This window comes from Lissotriton vulgaris, chromosome 7 (assembly GCF_964263255.1).
Source record: "Lissotriton vulgaris chromosome 7, aLisVul1.2, whole genome shotgun sequence".
NCBI classification, from domain to species: Eukaryota; Metazoa; Chordata; class Amphibia; order Caudata; family Salamandridae; genus Lissotriton; species Lissotriton vulgaris.
Genome location: NC_141695.1, coordinates 1,636,543,419 through 1,636,565,479, shown reverse-complemented (window position 1 = coordinate 1,636,565,479; position 22,061 = coordinate 1,636,543,419). Strand labels below are relative to the sequence as shown.

Sequence of the window (22,061 nt, the reverse complement as noted above, 5' to 3'; positions counted from 1 at the left end):
ATGTGATGACCTTTAGAGAGCATGCTCCAGAAATAAAAGCACCGATTTGAGGAATGTTTTGTAGAACCGAGATAAATGCCTCTATATACAGGGCAAATAATAAAGGTGAGAGAGGGCATCTCAGGTGAGTACCACAGGAAACCGGAAAAATAGGCGACAACAAGCTTGAATAAACCACTTTAGCACAGGGCTTATCATATAGAGCTTGTATCCACTTCTTGAATTGACCCGTAATCCCAAAAGCTATAAGTGTGGCCCAGCGGAAATCCCACCCCACTCGGTCGAACGCTTTCTCAGTGTCTAATAGAATCATACCAAGTGAGGTGGATCTATATTTGCCACATCAAAGGCTGTCACTGCCATGTTAACATGGGCAGTAGTGTCTCTGCTTTGATGAGGGGAGACCAGTCTATGCATTACTGGGGGGAGGCCATTTGCTAAAATCTTTGCATCAGTATTAATAAGTGAAATTGGTCGATACGACCTGCGCTAATCCGCTGTTTTTTTGTGTTTTTTTTTTAAACCGTTTGCATTACATCCCATGATTCGGGAACTTTTCTTTTTATCCCAATAGAGCCTAATACCTGACTAAAAGGCACAACAGGACATCTTTAAAGATTTTATAAAATCCCAGAGGTATAGAGTCCTCCCTCACTGCCTTGCTTGATGGTAAAGCACTAATTGCCAATTCTATCTCTTCGCCTGAAATGCTCACATGTAGAGAGAATCAGATATCTCGCTCCCCATGCTTGACAGATAGCTACTGTGGCTGTAATTAGGAATATCCTCCAGCCTTGGTTGGATTGTTGAAGTGTGCAGCGCTTGACAGTATAAAGCAAATTGTTCTAGTATCTGTTGTGGATGCTCATACAATCTATCGGCAAGCCCCTTAATAGCTGTTATATGAGCTTTAGCCCTATCATGTGCTACTTTAAAAGCAAGAATCTTGCCCATTTTCTCCCCATATTCGTATTGTAACAGACAATATTTATTATATCTTGCCATACTTTTCTCCCTTAATGTCGTCTTCAAGGACGATCTAAGATTGATTAGAGGAAATCCCAGCTGTTCCATATCATCAGTACCCCTTAGAGCTGCCTCAGCGTGTTGATCTTTTACCACTCATATAGCTGAAGGTCTTTCTTTAGTTACCTGTCTACAGTGTTTATTTTGCCGCCAGATATACTTTTGGGTATGCCCGCTAATAACTGCCTTACATGTGTCCCATACTACTATGGGAGAAGCTGAACCTTTATATTCTTTACAACATACTTCAAGTTGGTCCTTGGTCCTAGCAGCATACTCCTCATCTGATAAGAGATACCTAGAGAATGTAAATGATCTAGGAACCCTGTCCTCTTCAAAAATCTTAAAAGTTAGAAGAATAGGATTGTGATCAGAGGTAACTTTCGGGCATGTTTCCATTTCAGCCGACCAGAGAATTTGAACAGAGGCCCAAGCCATATCTATTCGAGAGTATAATTTGTGTGGGGAAGAGTAGTACGTGTAGCCCGGTGTATTTGGGTATAGTGTTCTCCACACATCCCTAATAACCTGTAACCACACCAGTTCACCAATTGCCGTACGTGTTTGTCGCATCCTTTGGAATGTCCCCGTCTGGTTGTAACAATCCCATAATCCATAATACAATTAAAGTCACCCATGACCACCCGTTCCCCCTCCCAATTCAGCAGTTCCATATTTATTACATCAATAACAGTAGGGTCATCTGTATTGGGACTATACAGTACGCTTTATACTTCTCTTTTATCATAATTTGCATTATAGCCCATGGATCACTTTCATCAGACATTGTCTTACAGATTTCTGCCCTAAATCGTTTATGCCTTAGTATTGCTACTCCCCCGTATAGAGGCAGTTTGTGCAGAGCAAACTATCACTTCATAGCCTTGAGGTTTTACTAGACCACGGTCCTTATAAGAAAGATGTGTCTCTGTTAGCATAGTTATTTGAGGATTATACATTTTAACTCTTCTGCTACCAGTTGTCTCTTCGTTCTTCTATTCAGCCCAGCCACATTCCAAACTAAGCACTTAAACCATTCCATATTGATAATAGTACACTACTCCTTTTAATTTCTGACTTGACTAACTCAAAACAACTTTCGTCTACCCCTTTGTCATTTTTGTTCCTTGTCACCCTCACGTTTACCTTTACTTTTTTATGCCCCCCCCCCCCCCAAACCACCCACACCTCAAGCCTCCATTGAAGGCTGGCCCACTCCCCTGCATCTAGAAGGAGGAATCATCCTCTTTCCCACAGCTACCGTTGGTTTTGGCAGCTAACTGAGACCCAGACTCCATGGCAACTCCCAGGGCTTGCCCACTCCATATTATTTTCAAAATTAGAGAGCAAAGAAAAGTATTAGAAAGAAAAGAAAGAGAAAAAAAGACATTTTAACATATCCGCAAAGTCAGAATTAGATAGCATAGGATAAAGCACCCATTCTCCACTTTTATGCCCCCCACCTTTCTGCCAAGTATAGAGTTCTTCCTTTGCTTCTATTTCAGACTGAAAGAAATATGATTCCCCCCGTATTGCCTTCAGACGTGCTGGTTCTTGCAAGTATACTTGTGCCCCAGTAGCTTTTAATGGATCAATCAATTGTCTAAGCTGTCAGCGTCTCTGTCCATTGTTACTTTACAATAGTCTGACCTTAAAAAAATAGACTAAGATTCAATGGCCACAGGTCACCTAGGACTAGCCTTCAGACAAACGGCTTGTCGCAGCAGAAAGTTGCCAAAATATATCAAAAAGGGTAGAGGGTATCGATTTATCCTGTCTACGTCGCACAAGTGTTAATCTGTGGGCCCTTTGTATCTGGCAGTCCCAAACCCAGTCACCAAGATCCAGAAACGCCTTCTGTAGTAATTGAACTATGAAGGCTCTGGGGTCTGATCCTTCTTGCCCTTCTGGGATGCCAAACATTTTCAGATTTTGTCTCCTCTGGCGATTCTCTAAATCTTCAATTTTAAGTTGCATTGCCAGAAGCTGATTGTCGTGCTTCTGAGCCATGCCAGTCACTTTTTGAGTACCTTCTTCCATGTCGACAACTCTTTGCTGCAATTCCACTATTTCATTTGTTAGTGTCCCAACTTTTGATGTTACTTCTTTCAGAGACTGCTGTATATCATGATTATCTGATCTGACTTGAGCAAACAGTTCCCTTGTTTCCTCTCTTTAATCTTTAAGATTTTGTAGAATCAATGAGAGAATCAGAGTTTCGTTTCCTTGTATCTCATTACCTTGAAGATCTCCAGATACACACAGCATATGAGGCACTGAATGAGAACCTGTTCCCTCAGGCGGCGCTATTGAAGCCAACTCGAGACCAGAGTCCAAGCGACTGACAGCCCAAGTACCCCACGAGCTTCATCCACTAGGCCAAAATCCAGTAGCCTAGATATCAGGGATTTAACCCCACTGACATATGGGGCTATCCACCACTGCTGCTTTTTTAAATTGTGTCGACCTCTCACCGGAAGTCTGGTCCTCCCCGACATAAGTCTTTTTCAAATCCTTCGTAGTTTTAGATTTGAGATTTTTCTTTCTGATACCCGCTGAGCGTGGAGTTTGCTTTTGCATTGCCCCAGCTGAGTGTTGCAGTGCTGGGGGGTTTTGACCCTGCTTTTGTGCCTGTTCCGTGGCGGGTCTCCCGAGACTAGAAGACAAATTATTAAGAATACCCAATGTTGAATCATTAGTAGAAGTTGTGGGGATTGTAGGGGTAACAATCGCCTCATAAGTGATAAAAATACTATGTTCCATGCTATTAGCGTTACCCCCTACCACCCTAGTTTCTGTGGCACCATCCTCAAAAGATCCAATCTGAAAGAAACAGGTTAGTATTAGATTCCTTACCTTAGAATATCCCCAGGCGTCAGACTGGATCCGCAAATTTTTGCGTAGCAGTACCCTTGCGTGTCGGTAGGCGTCGTCTGCGGCTCCGCGTCAGTCGTCGGCGTCATGGGCGCCTTCATGATGTCGTCGGAGTACTTAGACGCCGCCTCCGCGTGCTGACGTCCGTTATTCTTTTTTCCGCGCCAGCAGCGCAGATCCGGAAAAAGTGGTACCTTAGTCACTTTTTGACTTACTTTTTCTAAAGTCTTTTTGATCATTTTTCGAGTCTACGTCTCCGATCGGTGCCGATAGGGATGCCAGGTTTTAAGCCTTGTGGGGACTGCGACCGACTGATGTCGGTCACCGACCCTCACCGTCGGTGCCTCCACTGCCTCGGCGTCGATCATGACAACAAGACCTGCTCCGACTGTCGGGCCTTAACCTCGAAGGCTAGGCGGGAGCGGTCCCGCAAGCGGCTCTAGCTCCGACAGTCGGCCCCGCGCCGTGAGGTCCCGGTCCGGTTGGAGGTCGAGGGACCGGTCGCGGGGGCGGAGCCATCATAGCTCCAGGAGTCGACATCACTCCTCTGGGTCAAAGTCGACGTCAGGTAAGCACAAGAAGTCGAAGAGACGTCCTCGATCTTCCGACTCCCCCCCCGACGCTCGCGCGATGCGGCCGGGGGTTTGGGTGACACCGCCCACGTGGCTCCGTCGGAGTCGCGGGCATCTCGACCTGCCCCATACCCTCCGGTCCCTGGGAAGTAAGCGACGCCGGAGGAGATCGAGCGTTTCCTCGTGGCCATGAGGTCCCTCTCTCCTCCGACGGGTTCCGCGGACCTGTCGGGGGGCCTAGCGGGTCGGGTGCCTTCGGGCCCGGTGCTTTCGGGCCCCACTGGATCCGCTATTGGATCCGGATCGTCGCCGGTCAACCTGACGACCTCACCGGCGCCGGTTCCACAGGTGTCACCTCCGGCGCCGTCATCGAGCGGCCCCGTCCCCAATACCTCCCTCGACCCGGTTCCGGCGTCGGGGCGGCGCCGCTGGGCGCCACTCTCGACGCCGCTTGGAGTTTTACTTCAATGAACTGGCCCCGTCCTTTGACAACCCTGAGTATCAGGAGATGGGTGAAGAGGAGTATTGGGAGGGGTCTGAGGACCCTCTTGACATGAGAGTGTCAGTCCCAGGAGGACTGGACAGGTGGACTTGGGGATGCCAGTGGTCTGGACACTTCGCCAGACACTGGTTTTGTCCCCCCCCCCCCCCACCCTACCGTGGCTACGGAGGAGGGGGCAACCTTCAGTGTGGTGTTGACGCGGGCAGCCAAGGCCTTGGGCCTTGAGCTCCCCGTCGCGGCCGTGAGGACTAACCTCCTCACTGAGGTCCTTAAACCGCAGTCAAGCTCAACGGAGCCTCTGCTGCCGTTTAATGAGGCCTTGACAGACGTTCTTTCGGGCACCTGGTCCAGGCCCGCTACAGGCCATCCTATAGATAGGAACGCGGCCAGACGCCACAGCGCGGCCCTGGGCGACCCTTGTTTCCTGTCCACCCACCCCACCCCCGAGAGCCTGGTCATCCCGGCCTCTAATTCCCAGACCGCATTCCCGTCGGCTCCACCTGATCGTGAATTCAAGAGGTATGAGAATTATGGGAAGAAAATATTCTCCTCCCTTAGTTTGGGACTGCGGTCTTCCAACACCGCATGCCTCTTGGGCCGTTACACCCACTCCCTGTGGGACACGGTCGCGGACGTGCTGCCACAATGCCCGGCGGATGTCAAGGCTAAACTCGCCCAAACCCTTGCGGAGGGTCGAGATGTGGCGCGTTTCTCCATCCGGTGTGGGCTGGATACCACCGACTCACTGGGCAGAGCAATGGCAACGACCGTGGCGATTCGTCGCCACGTCTGGTTGAGGTCCGCCAACTTTTTCGTCCGATGTCCAGAATACCCTCATGGACATGCCGTTTGATGGCCGTCGCCTGTTTGGCGACAAGGCAGACCATGCGCTTGAACGCTTTAAGGACTCCAGGGCTACGGCCAAGTCCTTGGGCCTCTCGGCCCCGCTCCAGCAAACGGGTGCCTTTCGCTCCTTTCGTGGCCAAGGAAGGGGGCCCCCACACGTGCTCCCAGCCACGCACTGCAGACTAACATCCAACGCGGTGGTGGCCGTGGAAATCGCCGTGGAGGCGGTCGAGGACAACCGCGAGGCCAGTCCACACCTTCCCCCGCAGCATCCGCCTCAAAACCCTCCTAGTCAGTGCTTTCAGGCCCATGTGACGCCAATGGGGGGCAGGGTTCGCCATCACCACTCCCACTGGCGCACTGTCACATCGGACAGGTGAGTGCTGCAAATCGTCCGAAGGGGCTACTCCCTCCCCTTCGAGACGACCCCTCAAGCCATGCCACCGCAATGCCACTGCGTATCGGGGGATCATCTACGGCTTCTGCAGGTGGAAGTTACGGCCGTCCTGGCCAAGGGGGCCATCGAGCGCGTTCCTGGACCAGAAGTAGGGCGTGGTTGCTACTTACACTACTTTCTGGTACCCAAGAAGGGCAAAGGGGGCCTACGCCCTATCTTGGACCTACGGAACGTCAACGGCTTCCTCCAGAAGGAGATTTTCAAAATGCATGATGGATCATGAATGGCGTCTGAACTCGGACGTGGCGCAAGGCCTCTTTCTGCAGTGGGGAGAGCCTTGGTTAGATCTATTCGCCACTGAAGAGAACGCGCAATGTCATCAGTTCTGCGCGTTGGAATTTCCAAGGCGGCACTCGCTCGGAGACGCTTTTCGTCGCAAGTGGAGTTGCGGTCTGTTGTACGCCTTTCCGCCTATACCACTTCTGCCGAGAGTGCTGAAGTGCTGAAGAAGATCAAACGCGACCGGACCCAAGTCATCCTTGTGGCTCCGGACTGGGCACGAAGGTACTGGTATCCCGAGCTACTCAGTATGTCAGTCGATCCCCCGGTTCGTCTGCCTCTTCAGGAGGACCTTCTGTCGCAGCAACAGGGGACGGTCCTCCACCCGAACCTGTCCAGTCTCCACCTCTATGCTTGGAGATTGAGCAGCGACAGTTGAGGCCATTTGACTTGCCTCCTGAAGTCTGTAATATCATTCTGGCAGCCAGGCGTCCCTCCACTAAGTCGGTATACGCCTGCAGATGGAACAGATTTGTGGCATGGTGCACAGCAAAGGCTTTGGATACTCTCTCTGCCCCTCTTTCTGAGCTTCTTCTCATCCTTATTTCTCTTGCCCAGCAGGGCTCTGCTCTGGGCACTATCAAGGGCTACCTTTCTGCCCTTTCGGCCTTTCTGAGGCTGCCTGCTCAACCATCTTTGTTCAAGTCCCCTATTGTAACTCACTTTCTGAAAGGCATCACACACACGTTTCCACCTGTTCCCTTCGTGATGCCTCAGTGGGACTTGAACCTGGTTCTTACTTATCTGATGTGCGCTCCCTTTGAGCCACTTCACAACAGTCCTATCCGCCTTCTTACTTTGAAGACTGCTTTCCTGGTTGCCATCACCTCTGCCAGGAGAGTGAGTGAGCTCCAGGCTCTTTCCTTTAAGCCTCCTTTCCGTTCTGTCCATCCGGACAAGGTTGTGTTGCGGACTAGGCCCTCTTTCCTGCCCAAGGTTGTCACGGCCTTCCACATCGGGCAGTCGATCACCTTGCCCACCTTCTTTCCGCCTCCGCATCCCTCAAAGGAGGAAGAGCGGCTCCACCGTCTGGACCCAAAACGTGCGCTTTCATTTTATTTGGATCGCACACGCCAGTTCCGGATGGATGAACAACTCTTTGTTGGTTACGTGGGCGCCAAGAAGGGACGGGCGGTACACAAGCGGACCATCTCTCGGTGGGTCGTCTTGTGTATCAAGGCTTGTTACTCCTTGGCAAGGAAGGAGCCTCCTGTTGGGCTGAGGTCCCATTCCACTCGGGCCACGGCGGCTACCACTGCCCTGGGTCGGGGAGTCCCCTTGCAGGACATTTGTCAGGCAGCTACGTGGGCCTCGCTGCACACGTTTGCTAGACACTACTGCCTGGACAGTCAAGTCCAGAGAGATGGCTTCTTTGGCCGTTCCGTCCTCCAGGACTTTCTGGTGTGATTATTGGTTCGCAGACCCACCACCGGGGTTGGTATTGCTGGGGTATCTATTCTAAGGTAAGGAATCTAATACTAACCTGTTTCTTTCAGATGAACAAGTTACTTACCTTCGGTAACGATATATATGTAAGAAACAGTAGTTAGTATTAGATTCCTTACCGCCCCACCCATCCTCCCCGCTCTGCGAACCGATATCTAGGGTTAAGGTCATCCCCTTTCAGGGCCCTAGTTTCAATGGCACCAGTGTTGGTTTTTGACATGGCTCTGCGTTTTTGGCGCGGAAAAGCTGTGTCTAAGAACTGACATCAGCACGCGGAGGCGGCGTCTAAGTACTCCAACGACGTCATCACGGCGCCGACGACGGACGCGGAGCCGCAGACGACGCCTACCGACGCGCAAGGGTACTGCTACGCAAAAATTTTCGGATCCAGTCTGACGCCTGGGGATATTCTAAGGTAAGGAATCTAATACTAACTACTGTTTCTTACAGATATATCGTTACCGAAGGTAAGAAACTTGTTCGATGCAGCTACAAATCCTCTTAATACAGCAGTGGGCATTGTTATTTCCTTCACCGCATCTAAAGATAGCCCCTCATCCTTCCCTTCCTTGAAAGATTCAAGTTCAATAGACACTGCAGCTTGATCCCTGATATTTGACAAAGTACCTAGGATTTCCCCCTGACTGTCATAATTATTAAAAGCCTCTCTCCCCAAAGTCTCATAAGTTAAGACGATGTTTCCACTACTGTTGTTTCTTTCCATTTCTATGGACTGAGGAGAAGGCGGAAGCTGTTGGGGAATAAGCTCTGTGCAACTTTGCTGCTCACTAATAGCAAGGCTCACCATTTCTGCTTGCTTGTTGCCGGTACCTGTTTCAAGTACAGGCTCTGAGCCAAATAGTTCTGCTGACTTACCTGCGTTTTAGACACATTTATTGGCGTATTCTATTATCTTAAATCAGCAAAGCACATGTGTACTACTTGTAACAAGCAGGATGACGTTCTTTACGCCATACAAACTGCTACAAGCATAGCCAACGTGCTGTTTTTTATTTGCACTTTTATTTTAATTACAATCAAAAGTAAGACTGGCTTTTGCTGTCTTACCTGAAATGGTTCATTTATTGCAAACCCACCATTTTCTATAGATCATGACAAAGTATAACTTCATATTTTTGTAGTTCGGTTTATTGAATGCTTATTAGAACATTGGAATGTCGGTAGCTCCATCAAAACAATCGAGTGCTCTGGGCTTATAATGGCTGGTATAAGCCTGGAGCTCCAACATTCCAATGTTTCTCTGGCTCTGGCTGTGAACAAAAGCTTCAGGGAGCCTGAGGGGATTTCAAGTTCCAGCTCTTGACTGGGGATTATTTTTCCAGGTATTTCCTTTCATGGATAATATATTTCCATGTCTGACTGAAAATGTTTCTACTAGCAGTACACTAATCTAGTTCCATTCTGTTACTGCTCATGTTGGGTGTGTGTGGACGTTTGCAGTGAGTAAAATTAACCTCATTCCACAATGTGTAGCAAGTCCCTCAAATCTGTGACAGCAGAAGTACACTGGTAAGCGCAGAGGGTCCTACTTGGGATAACTCCTCGCTGTGTAATGAGGGACAGCAAAGAATAACACAGAATATACACCATGCAAGTCAAGTGGGAGAGCCTCACTTAGACAAACATAGCTTGCCCATATCCAGTATACCATTTGAACATGCATATGTACCTGTAGCCACATGTATAAATTTCCATTAATTTTTCTCATATACTTTCATTCAGCACATCACAATGGAACCTATCCTTCAGCAACTTTCAATGTATTAACATTTCAAGTATTAGTATAAGGTTATTGTTTGACTCTTCTTTGTCACTTTTGTTACATAGTATGGAAATTAACCATCCCCATAATAGATTCATTATCAATAAGTAGAAAAGCCATTCTAAGTCGGTCTTCAGAGTAGCAGAAGTGTGGGTTTGTGATGAGAAAACAAATCTGTGACAGAAAATGCCCAAATGATTGTTTAAGTAATTTGATGAATGCTTGGAAGATATCTGAAATTGTACTCCATTTTTAAGTTGAGATTACGTTTTATTTTATCATGGTTAGGAATAAATGAAATTTCTGATGATGTCTACAAAGCAGCAGAGCACAGTGATTCTGAGGAAACTGAAAAATCAGACTCGAGTGACAGTGAATACGTTAGTGACGATGAACACAAATCAAAAAATGATCAAGAGGATGGAGAAGAAAAAGAAAACAAAACTGAGAAAGAATCTACAGTGAAAAAAAAAATTAAGCAACCTGTTCAGACAGAGGTTAAAGATGAAATCAAAAGCACAACCCCGCCCGTGGAAAAAGCGGAATCCCCAGAAAAAGAAAAGCCTAGCACAGATACTGAAAAGGAGATTCCAGAAAAGGTTAAAAGTGTGCTACAGCCTGCAAAAGAGAAGCTGAAAGGTAAAGATGAGACAGACTCTCCTACAGTACATCTTGGCCTGGACTCAGACTCTGAGAATGAACTTGTCATAGACCTGGGTGAAGACCCTTCTGCACGGGAGGGGAGGAAAATAAAGAAAGAGAGCAAAGAAGCACCTCCTAAACAGGATGGTAGGTTTTTAATGTCATTGTGTCCTATTTTTTTCTGATTCTTTTTACAAGTTACTTGTGTGATATGTGCAGTACCATGCAAGATTGTGTCCTGACGTGAAAATGCAAAAAGTGTATAACATATAATTAGTGTTATCTCTATTTTTCTGCCATTTATGTGAACTTTCTGAGGTGGGGGGGGGGGCACTCGGATATATTTTAATTGGTAGAATATCAATTGATGTGCAAACATTAATTCTTTACTTAATGAGCACATACAATGTCGTTTATTGGTTACTTTGTACAAATTGTTTGCACTGCCAATGGATAAATATCAAAACAAATAATTTAGGCATGTAACTTGTTGAAAAGTGCCATATTGTTTTTGTTTAATGGCACTGAGCTCTATTATCTTCAGCTTCTTTTATGGGTAATTGTCCCCCTATTGAACTGTGTCCACTCTGAGTAATAATTGTTCTGGCTCAGTTGTAATTAAATAATCTTGACAGACGTGCCATAGGTAAGTCCTTGGATTACTTATTGGTTACAGCAGTAAGTGCAATAGTGCTGAGTCGGTCTTAAAGAGATGATTGTACAAGGAGTGGAGCCTCAGGCAGCAAAGGGAGTGTGAGCTAAGTGTGAACTCATATTGAATGCATCAACAATTGGATAACGTAAGACTTTAATGGCTGGTGGTATGAAGATGATAGCAAACTGGCGAGCCTGGATGCTAATGCTTTAAAGGTCCCCAAACTGAAAGCATCAGTGTTCTTTAGATCAAACCTAGACAGCGCTACCAGGTGATCTGTTGTATTTAGTTTGTGGGTTTTTGACTCATCCCATGTTTGGATTTGTCTGATTCGTTGTCTTTCAAAATTCCGTGCTTGACAATGGGTAATTTGGCTTCCTGGTCTCTCCTTTGTTCAAGTTAAACACTCCCCTGGAGTATTCCCCCAAGACTTGTCGGCTTCCGCTCTTTCTATTTTACTGTCTGTTCAGGAACAAATGTTTAGGTCTCGCCTAAGCCAGCGCGCATGCGCTGCTCTGCAAGGCTTTTAGTAAGGACTTTTCCACTCTAGACATGTGCTTGTGCCCTTTTTTTTTTTAGCATCCGCAATTGCCCTTTGCATGCGTCTTTCTAAGAAAGACAGCATGCAATTGGTCCAGTGCATGTCCTGCCTTCCCTGAGCCCTGGCCTAGCCTTCTCGGGAGTGAGCAGCGGCCCGCTGCATCCCTTACATTTTTTGCAGTGCGCCTCTGTTACCAATTAGGGCGGTTGCCGCGCTGCCCCGTTTGTTTGTCTCGCGCTGGACTTCTGGTTAACTTTCGCTTTGTGTGCATGGCTGCACTTGTTTCCATGTCCGTTCACGCACCCGCCAGTAGTTTGAGTCTGCCCTTCACTGTTCCTGGGTAACAGAATGCAGCTTTCATCCTCGATCACCCGGCTCTGGATGTCTTAGCTGGGCATAAAGAGCTTTGGGCTGAAAATGTAGAACTTTGTGTGCAGAGCGGACATCAAATGCAACAACAAAGCTGAAAGGCGCAGCCTGTTTCTTCCCCACTCTGCCACAGTAGAGCCCAGGCGGTATGCTACCTCAGCTAGTTGAGCGCTCGCTGCTGACATCTGCAGTTTGGAATTCCGGCAAAGTCAGACTTTCATCCTTTCAAAGTCAGTAGAATGGGTAATCTTTGTAAGGAAGGTGCTGCAGTAAAAATAGCAGATTCTTGTTATCTGCGCAGGTTTATGTATTCTGCATATTGCTTTTTGCAGACGGTGGTTTATGCGTGTGTCCGTGGGTCCTTTTGACGAGCTGCTTGTTACACACAGGCGCACTGAAGCCAGTGGGACCGGAGTGGACTCGCAGCTCTGTCCTTGCTCCAGACGCCTTGCCCTGCTGCTCTCAGGTCCCACCGCGCTTGACAAGGTGGTAGAACAAACCGTGAGCCCGCATGCGTACTTTTGTCTCTAGTGCTTTGAGTGCGCATTTCTGTGGCAGGCACCTCGAAGAGACTGTTGTGCATCAGAGGAGGCCGGAGGTCGGTGCTCATGTCTCAGTGGGTGTTTCATATCTGGGTGTACATTGCATTGCGCGAGTATAGATGCCTTACATGCACGCGATATTATGAATGCCACTTGGTGAACAGTAGGCTCATTGGCGTAACAAAAGTTTAAGGGGCCCCCCTGCAATGTACACGGAGGGGCCCGCTCCAGATTGAATCCGGAGCCGCTCAGGCCTCAGTATGGTGCTGAGAGCCCCCTGCAGCTCGGGTGCCCCCCGCGGGATGTGGTGGCCTGTCTTTTGCCCCTGAGTAGGCTGTGCTTTGTTGTCTATTTAATTTATTGTTTGTGCATTCTGTTGATTTACAAAACGACATGGGTGGATGCTGCCTATGCAAGGCACAGAATGCATGCATTCTGCATCTGCCTGCTGTGTGTTTAGAGTATATTGCGTGTGCGTGGCTTGTGTGTTTAGCACATGTCTGCATGCTGTTTTTAAACCGTATACTGTGCTTGAATGATATGTGCATGCTATAGGTTGACAGCATACTATAGAGTGTACATGATGTGTTTTACGGTGTACTGCTTTTGCATGTTTGTTTTCTGTGTTGTATGCTTTTTGGTGACTGTACAGTTCATTGTGCGTGCAAGCTCTGTGTCTGCAGCAGCATAGTGTGTTTTTACAACACACCGTGCAAGCATTTATTTTTTTATAATTTGTTCGTGCTGATTGCACTGTATGTTGCGTGAACGTGTCCTGTGTTTTTTGTGTATACTGCACGCTGTTTGTACAAAATATTCAATGTTCACACCGTTTCGAGGCGCTGTGCATACATTGACTTTTTTCTTTACTGCGTTTCTCACCATTCACGTGTCTGCTTGGGCTTTTCAATGTCCCTGGCCTGAACAGTGGGATTTCCCCGATATTTACACATTTCAATCAGCCATTTATCACCTGTGGCTGCGGACATATTACATTATTACTGATGCATAATGGCCTAGTCCTTAGGACCCATAAGCCCAGCCAAATCCACTGTCAACATCAACTGTTGCATGGGTAAACACTTATAAGGTCCCAAAGGCGAGACCTATTGGCTATGCCAATGCTTGTTTAAAATTGTACAAGCGTTTCCCTGGCTCAGCATGGCGCCCCCTTCTGGCTTGGGTCTTTTCCCCCTGATATTACGGGCTCCCCTGGTACTGCTACTCGCTCCCTCTTCTCAGGCTGCGGCTGCCTGCTACTCCCCCTGCTTGTTTTAATAGCTTGTAGGCTTTATACCACACGTTTGGCGTCTTTAAACTTTCTCAATAACATTGTCCTGGTACCTATTTACTGGTTTGGTGTGTGTACTGGTGGTCCCACTTGTGCTGGAATGTCTGTGTTACTTGGTTCGAATTGTAAACTTAAACGTGAAACATATATTGCCTGACTTGAAAATGGCACCCGCTTGGAACAAATGTCCGACTATAGTGATGACAAAATGGCTGCGCCTGAAATAAGATGTTCTTTGTAGTCAGTCTTCTTTCATGGAGCTCCTTTTACCTGCCCCTTCATGTCTGCCATGAAGCAGCAGCTACCGAGCCGGCAGCTGCTGCACCTGCTTAGGAGCTGAGCCTACGTTCTGCTGGCTCGTGCTCTCCGGCACACTTGCTTTCCTCCTATCGCTGCCTGATTTACATTGTATCCCCAAGTCGTGTGATCATATTATTTGGCAACATTATACAGCATCGCAGTATTATCCCAGCATATTTCCTCTCAGTGTTGTGTGGTGGATGTGTAAGGAGCACTGCAAGGGAGCAGAGCTGTGTTTTTATGCACCATATGCTCTTCAGCAGCCGGCTTATGACCATGGAACATTACAAGAAAAGTGTCGAACACTTGTGAAAGCCACTCCAACCCTTCCCGACCTAGTCAATCTTAACCTTGGCCCTTCCGAACAAGAACACGGACCCCTCCCATCGAGACCCAAAGGCACACAAAGAGGTAATAAAGGAGAAAAGAGTCATCAAAAATCAATCCATGGCGACTCGCAGGCAGTGGGTCCACGGGAACTTTAGACGCTGAAGAACTCTCCATTCTGGATGAACAGTCCCAATGTATCCTGCATAGGAGTCGTAGAGTCACCAAGGAAGGAGAAGACGACCACAAAGTGAAAGGAAAGTCACAAACAGAAGTCTCCGGGAGGGGAACGCCCCCTGATCTCTCCAGAGCCGATAGTAACGGAAGGTTCGGTGATACCATGACATCCTCTGGAACACCGTCTCCCAGGGCACCATCCGATGGTTCCAATGCTTGTTTCCTCACGGGGCTCTCGCGTGGAGTCAAAATGGCCACGGTTTGAATGGCTGCAGATTCCGGTTTCAACCGTAAGGCCGGGTCCGGGTCTACCAGGAGCATCTCAGATAGGCGCGAGTCCAATTTGCTCATTAAGATATCCACCTGTGATCGAAACGCCCAAATTTCCGCCAGTACTGACCTCAGCGATGGCTCATGCATCGTTCGATCCTCGGGGGGGACAAACAGGATCGCGAACGTGCAGATGCGGAGGGTGACCGGTCTTTGCTTGCAGCCACGGTCCACACCATTAAGGCCGCAGGCCAGAGGCCCCGAACCACGAACCCCGGCGGCCCGATACCGGGCCCGCGGGACGGGAACCCCCACTCACAGCCAGCAATAAGCAGAATCACTCCTCCATCGATAACGAGCAGTAGAGACGATCGCCGCCAAATCCGGCCTGAAACAAAGCCTCCACTCCGGCTGACCGGACCCAGCCTGGTTCTTCTGGTCGATGTTGTTGCACTGTAGCCCGGCTGTGAAAGTACTCGAGGCCCCGGCTTCACCGCTGGAGCAGGCCGCAAACTTCAACACGACAAAACTTCATCCAACAAGCCGATAAAAGTTTCCGGATTTCACCATCGGAGTGCGGAACAGTTCATGCACACCTAGACCAGGCTTAAAGTCGGGATAATGTACAGGATATCGCGGCGGGTTACGAAGGTCGGCAGAGCCGGGAGCCTAAGCAGCCATCTTGTTTGCTGACGTAGCTCCTCCCTCCCCCTTTGACTATTTTTGAGGTTTTTCTCTTGGTGTGTCGAGGATATCTTTGTGCGAGTTGTGTTTTAAGCCCTGCGGCTCCTCTCATGACTGATGTCGGTGACTGACCAACACCTTGTGTGTCTTTGCTGTCTGGAGCGCGACTATGACGCCAAATGGTGTTCAGATTGCCAGGTCATGGCCCGAAAGGTTTGTGGGAATGGTCCCTGAAGCTGCCAGCAGCCTGGTATGCAACTCCACGAAAGTCGAGGTCGAGGGGAATGTCTCCGTATTGTTCACGGACCCCAAAGTCGTCTTCATCCCATTTGAAGATCTCCGGAGACTCAGGTAGGAGACATAAAAAGAGGAGCAAAAAGTCAAAGCCCTCTCCGACTTCTCGTCTGTCGGCCGGCGAGACGAGAGAGCCTCAGCGTATTAGGACCCGTTCCCTAGAACCTGCGCCTGGCCCGACTGTGCCTTCCTGAACTTCCCAAGGCCGGTGTGACTCCTGTTCTCTGAGACCATGCAGCTCATATCTGGGTGGCACGACCCCATTGTCGCATGTTAGGGCCCCGCGATGTTGGAAGGGGCTCCATTTGGTTCCACACCAGTGGCTCTGGCCTCGGCTCTGTTGGGCCCTAGAAATCCATTCCTGGATCTGGACTGATGCCGGTCGTGCCATTTCGATCTTCCCCAGCGCCATCCCCACTGTCCTCCACAACTCTGACAACGGAGCAGAATGGGAGTCGCGCAGTGCCCACTTAGACGCTGGCGGAAGCATCGCCTTCTAGATCGGAGCCTGAGCCTTATTTTTATCGGCTAGGCCTCAGAGAAGTCTGGGAGGGGCTACTGGACCCTTTAGAATACCAGATCTGGGAGGAAAAACAAAGTGTGGGCAGCTGTGAGGACCTGGGTGAGTCAGTGGCCTGGATACATCTTCAGATGCTGGTCTGCTTTCGTAGGCAGTGGTTGTGCAAAGGGTGGGTGAGGTCCTTGACCTTCAGCTATACATGCTGGCAGTCGAGGCTAATCTCTTGACAGATGCTGCAACCGGGAGTCTCCACATCGGAACTCTTAGTCCCATTCAGTGACACCCTCACTAACATCCTGTTGGGTACCTAGTCCAAACCCAGCACAGGGGATCTTGTGAATAGGTCGATTGCCCTTCGCCTGCACTTGGGAAACCAAACTTCCTCATGCAACTCCCTACCCCTGAGAGCTTGGTGGTCCAAGCCACCACCTTCAAGGCGTTTTCCCTACCGCTCCACCGGATAGGGAATCAAAGAGGCTGGACTCATTTGGGAAGATGATATTTCTTCTGCTAGCCTGGCATTGCGGTCCGTGAACACTAGATGCCTTTTGGGCAGTTATTCCAATACTTTGTGGGATACGGTTGCGCAAGTGCTGCCACAGGTCCTGGAGAAGGCCATGGATAAACTCTCCTAAGCTGTCACCAATGGGAGAGATGCTGCAAAGTTCACTATACGATGCAGACTTGACACAACCGACTCACGAGGCAGAGCAGTTTTCATGACCTTGGCCCTTGGGCTCCACACCTGGCTGAGGTCATCTGGCTCTTCTTATGGACTGGCCTTTCGATGGCACTCGTCTCTTCGGAGACCAGGCAGATTCCCTTCTCGAGCACTTTAAGGATTCTTGTGCTACGGCCAGGTCCTAAGGCCTCTCATCTGCCCCACACCCACCTCCATATCCCCTGCTCCTTTTGTGGCTACGGAAGGGACTTACTGCTGCACCAATTTCCACCCAGGCACTGAGTCATGCAGGGTACCTAGCCTCTGCTTGGCTGAGGGCGTGGGATCCACAGACCTCGTGGGTCAGATGGCCAGTAGTCTGGCCAGTCTGCCAGCCCCCACACTGCAACAGCCTCCAAACCTTCCTAGTCTGCCCCTTTACAACCATGGGCACCCAGTTGGCAGCAGAATTCGCCATCACCTTCCCCACTGTACAAAGGGACTTCTACCTCCCCTTCAAGAGTACTCTTCCCTACCCCCCCCATGCCACCATCTCACAGTCAGCTGACAGAGGATCATCTGTTTGTTCTCCACGAGGAGGGCACAGCTCTCTTGGCCAAGGGTGCCATAGAGAAGGTTCCAGTGCCAGAAGTAGGATGTGGTTGTTATTCCTGCTTCTTTCTGGCTCTCAGAAAGGGCAAGGATATTCATACTCGCTCCATCTCTAAACTCTAAATCTCATCCTCAAAAAGGCGAAATTCAAAATTCTCACATGGCTCAGGTCTTGTCTGTCCTGGACTCCGGAGACTGGATGGTAGCGATGGACTTGCAGAATACTTATTTTCATATTCCCATAGTGCTTGCCCACTGAAGCAATCTGAGGTATATGGTAGGCCAGGAGCACTTTCAGTTCTCTGATTCATTTTGGTCTTACCAGCGCCCCTCGGGGTTTCGCAAAACTGATGGTGGTGTTCGGAGCTCATCTGCGGAGGTCAGGGGCGTCAGTCTTCCCCAATCTTGATGACTGGCTGGAGGCGGGCTCACCCCAGGCTGTTGTCTCCCACCTCCAGACTACGACAAACCTTTTGCACTCGCTGGGGTTCACTAGCAACATGCCGAAGTCATACCTGACTCCCTCTCAGACACTCCCTTTCATTGAGGCGGTTTGGACACTGCAGTTTCTGGCTTATCCTCCGAGCGGCGAATCTAGGATATTCAGGCTATGATGGTAATATTTCATCCTCTAGCCTGGGTGTCGGTTAGAGACTGACTGAGGCTGCTGGGCCTCATGGCTTTCTGCATCCTGCTAGTGACACATGCCAGATGGCATATGCGGGCTCTGCAGTGGGACCTGAAGTTCCAGTGGTCACTGCATTAGGGGAATCTCTCCACACTGGTCCACATCTCGAAGGGGCCTGTGAACGATATGCAGTGGTGGCTAATGAACTCAGATGGGAATCAGAGGCAGACCCTTCTCCCTTCAACAACCAGATAGCATGGTAGTTTCAGATTTGGCACTCCTGGGATGGGGCAGCCATCTGGGAGAGGTGGAGATCAGAGGTCTTTGGTCTCCGGTGGAATCCGGACTCCACATCAACCTGCTGGAGCTGTATGTGATCCAACTGACATTGAAAGCCTTGCTGCCCTCCATCAGGGTCGGCCGGTAAAATTGTTCACAGACAACACCACAGCCATGTGGTACTGCAGCAAACTGGGTAGGGTGGGGAAGTGAAGTGGACTCTTTGTCAGGAGGCCCTGGATCTCTGGACATGGCTGGAGCAGAAGGGCATATCACTGGTGGCTCAACATCTGGCAGGTTCTCTGAACACCAGAATGGACAAACTTAGCCAAAGATGCCTAGCGGATCATGAATAGAGTCTACACATGAAGGTAGCGCAAGGTCGCTTTGAGCAGTGGGGAGAGCCATGGTTAGATCTGTTCGCCTCTGCCAAGAATGCAGCAGTTTTGTGTGCTGGAGTTTCCAAGGCGGTACAAAAAGGGGTGGTGATGGACGGAGCATCTGAATCCATCAAACACTCACACCCAGTCAAAAGATCTGGGTTTAATCCATCACCGTTCTTTAGCCCACTCTGCCACCCCAGTTCAGACATGGCTATATGCAAATCAGTCTGACCCTGTGCCTCATGGGAACAGTCCAGCCCGAATTGCCAAGGCCACCCCCCCTTTGTACTGAGTTTCCAAGGCAGCACTCTGTCTGAGACTCTTTTTGTCTAGAGTGCAGCTCAGGCCTCCTGTACACATTTTTGCCCTTCCCACTTCTGCCCAGAGTTCTCAAGAAGATCAAGAATGACTGGCCCAAAGTCACCCATGCGGCTCTGGACTGGGCAAGGAGACGCTACTATCCGTGCTGCTGAGCACGCCCATTGATCTCCCTTTCGGGAATATCTTCTGTCACAGCAGCAGGGAGGGGTTCTCCACCCGAACCTGTCCACTCTCCTCCTCCTTGTGTGGTGATGTTGCGGCGACAGTTGACAGCTTTTGACTTTCCTCCCAAAGTCTGTAATGTCATCAGGGCAGTTAGGCATCCCACCAACAAGATGGTGAATGCCCGCCGTTAGAGAGAAATTGTGGCATGGTGTGCAGAATAATCCATTGGTCAGCTTTCTGCCCCTCTTTCTGATGTTCTGCTTTTCATCCTATTTCTTGCGCAGTAGGGCTTTGCTCTGTGCACCATTAAGGGCTGTCTATCTGCCATTTCTGCTTTTTTTGATGTTGCCTTATCAACCCTCTTTATGCAAGTCCCCTACTTCGTTTGGTTTTGACTTTTTGGGTGTGTGCTCCTTTCAAGCCTCTACACAATTCTCCTGTCAGGCTTCTTACCTTGAAAACAGCTTTCCTTGTGGAAATAACATCTGCCCACAGAGTAAGTGAGTTGCAGGCCTTATCTAGGCATCCTTACCTCTGTCTGTTCTGACAAAGAGTGGAGTGGTGTGGCTCACTGGTTAGAGGCGGCAGACCCGAGAGCAGAGGACGGCCCGGGACCAGGGTTCAATTCCCGACGCGGCAGGGTCGTGGACCAGGGTCAGCAGACTCGATAATTCTCATCTTGTGCCTACTCTAACCAGGGATCGCACTCGGCAACTCTGGGCATTAGCTTGCCTCATCTCCACAACGGCCCCCCACATATGCCGGGATGCCTGGTTTCACCTTGGAGATACCCAGTAGGGACCATCTCACAGGGAAAGCCAGGACGGTTCCCCAGCGGTCTACTGCGCAGAGATACTCCTTAGGGAGTCGGTTCTAGCGCATTACAACCCCACAATCAATCAATTAATTAATTAATTAAAAGTGGTTCTTTGCACAGTGACCTGCTTTCTACCAAAAGTGGTCTCTCCTTTTCATGTAGGCCAATCCTTATCCTTGCCTACCTTTCATGCTACTCCACATCCTTCTAAAGAAAAGGAGCAACTTCACCTTTTGGACCCAAAAAGAGCGTTGTTGTTCTACCTTGCCCGCTCACAAGAGTTCTGGGTGGACGACCAATTCTTCATGGGGTATGTTGGTGCAAATAAAGTTTTTGCTGTGTAAAAATTGACCATTTCCAGGTGTCATGCTCTGCATCAAAATCTGCTGTGCACTGGCCAATAAGCAACCTCTTGAGGGCTTGTGAGCTTATTCCAGCAGAGCTAAAGCTGCAGCAACTGCTTTAGCTCACGAAGTTCAGGTCCTGCGCATCTGTCAGGCAGCAATGTGAGCTTCCCTGCACCTTTTCCAAACACTACTGCCTGGACAGTCTAGTCTGCAGGGATGGTCATTGGCCATTTGGTCCCGCAGGACTTTCTTGCTAGAAACTAGTTTGCAGACCCTCCTCCAGGGTGTTATTGCCTGTGTATCTATTCAAAAGATAAGGAATCTGCAGCTATAACTCTCTATCGGATGAACAAGTTACTTAACCTTGGGTAACGCCTCATCTGGTAGAGACTATATCTAGGCAAAGATTCCTCATCGACCAACCCATCCTCCCCGCTCTGTGAACCGATTTCTATGGACAGGTATAACCCCTTTCAAGGCTCTAGTTTAGACACACTAGTGGTCAGTGTTCTTTGTGGCTCTGCGCTTGTGCTGTGTGAAAATTAACTGACATCAGTGCGCCTGGGTGGCACCTATATAGGTACCACAATGTCACCTCTGGCTTAGCCGATGACGCACCCGGAGCCGATCGACTCCACCTACCCGCGCTCAGGTCTACTGTTCATTAAAAATCTTCTGGATCTAGCCTGGGGACATTCAAAAGGTAAGGAATCTGCAGCTAGATATAGTCTCTACCAGATAAGGCATTACCAATGGTAAGTAACTTGTTCATCAGGTCCCACTGGTGGCTCTTCATCTTCAATTCACCCCCAGTGTAGTTAGCTGCAGCTGATTCTTGGAATCATCCGAGATAATGGTAGGATTTCTGTAGGGCCTACAGTGCTCTTATCTGTCATAGGGGCGTACGCTAAAAGAGCAGAGAAGAAACATCGTTTTCAGAACTCCAGTAATTAAAAAGATTTCTAGAAGTTGAAACCAAGCTAGAATGTTAACGCCTCCAATGTGGAATTTTAATTAAGTTCTCTCAGGATTAATACCCTGCCTTTTGAGTCAATGCATAAGGCGACTCTTAAAACACACCATGTTAAAGACTGCATTCTTTAAAGCAATCTCTTCACTGAGTAAATGGAATTCAAGCTTTGCCTGTTCAGGAGCCACATCTACAAATACATAAAGTTTATAATGAGAAATAATCCTCACTGTACCCAAAGTAGTTTGTGTTTCACTTTATTCAACCCATTGACTTACTTTTCTTCTTTCAACAACCAAAACGCAAGCATAGAGAATTATGCTAGGAGATCAGTGAAGTAGAACGTATACGAGACAAAAGCAATAACGAAACCTGAGCAATTCTTTGTATCGCTCGCTACAAAACAAATGATAGCATGATGGATTGTTAAAACTATCCAATTATATGTTATGTGTTAGCAGATAAAGAGACACAAAAATCC

The 22,061-nt window shown here is 48.9% G+C and overlaps 1 protein-coding gene across 4 annotated transcripts in view; it reads left to right on the top strand.

Moving 5' to 3' along the window:
- Positions 1–22,061, top strand: part of ZMYND8 (zinc finger MYND-type containing 8) — a 417,579-nt gene that overhangs the window by 267,329 nt on the left and 128,189 nt on the right. For all 4 annotated transcript variants that reach the window (XM_086932602.1, XM_086932601.1, XM_086932600.1 and 1 more), the window contains one exon: positions 10,074–10,574. In XM_086932602.1, coding sequence (XP_086788728.1) covers positions 10,074–10,574 — 501 coding nt within the window. The remainder of the gene's footprint in view (positions 1–10,073; positions 10,575–22,061) is intronic.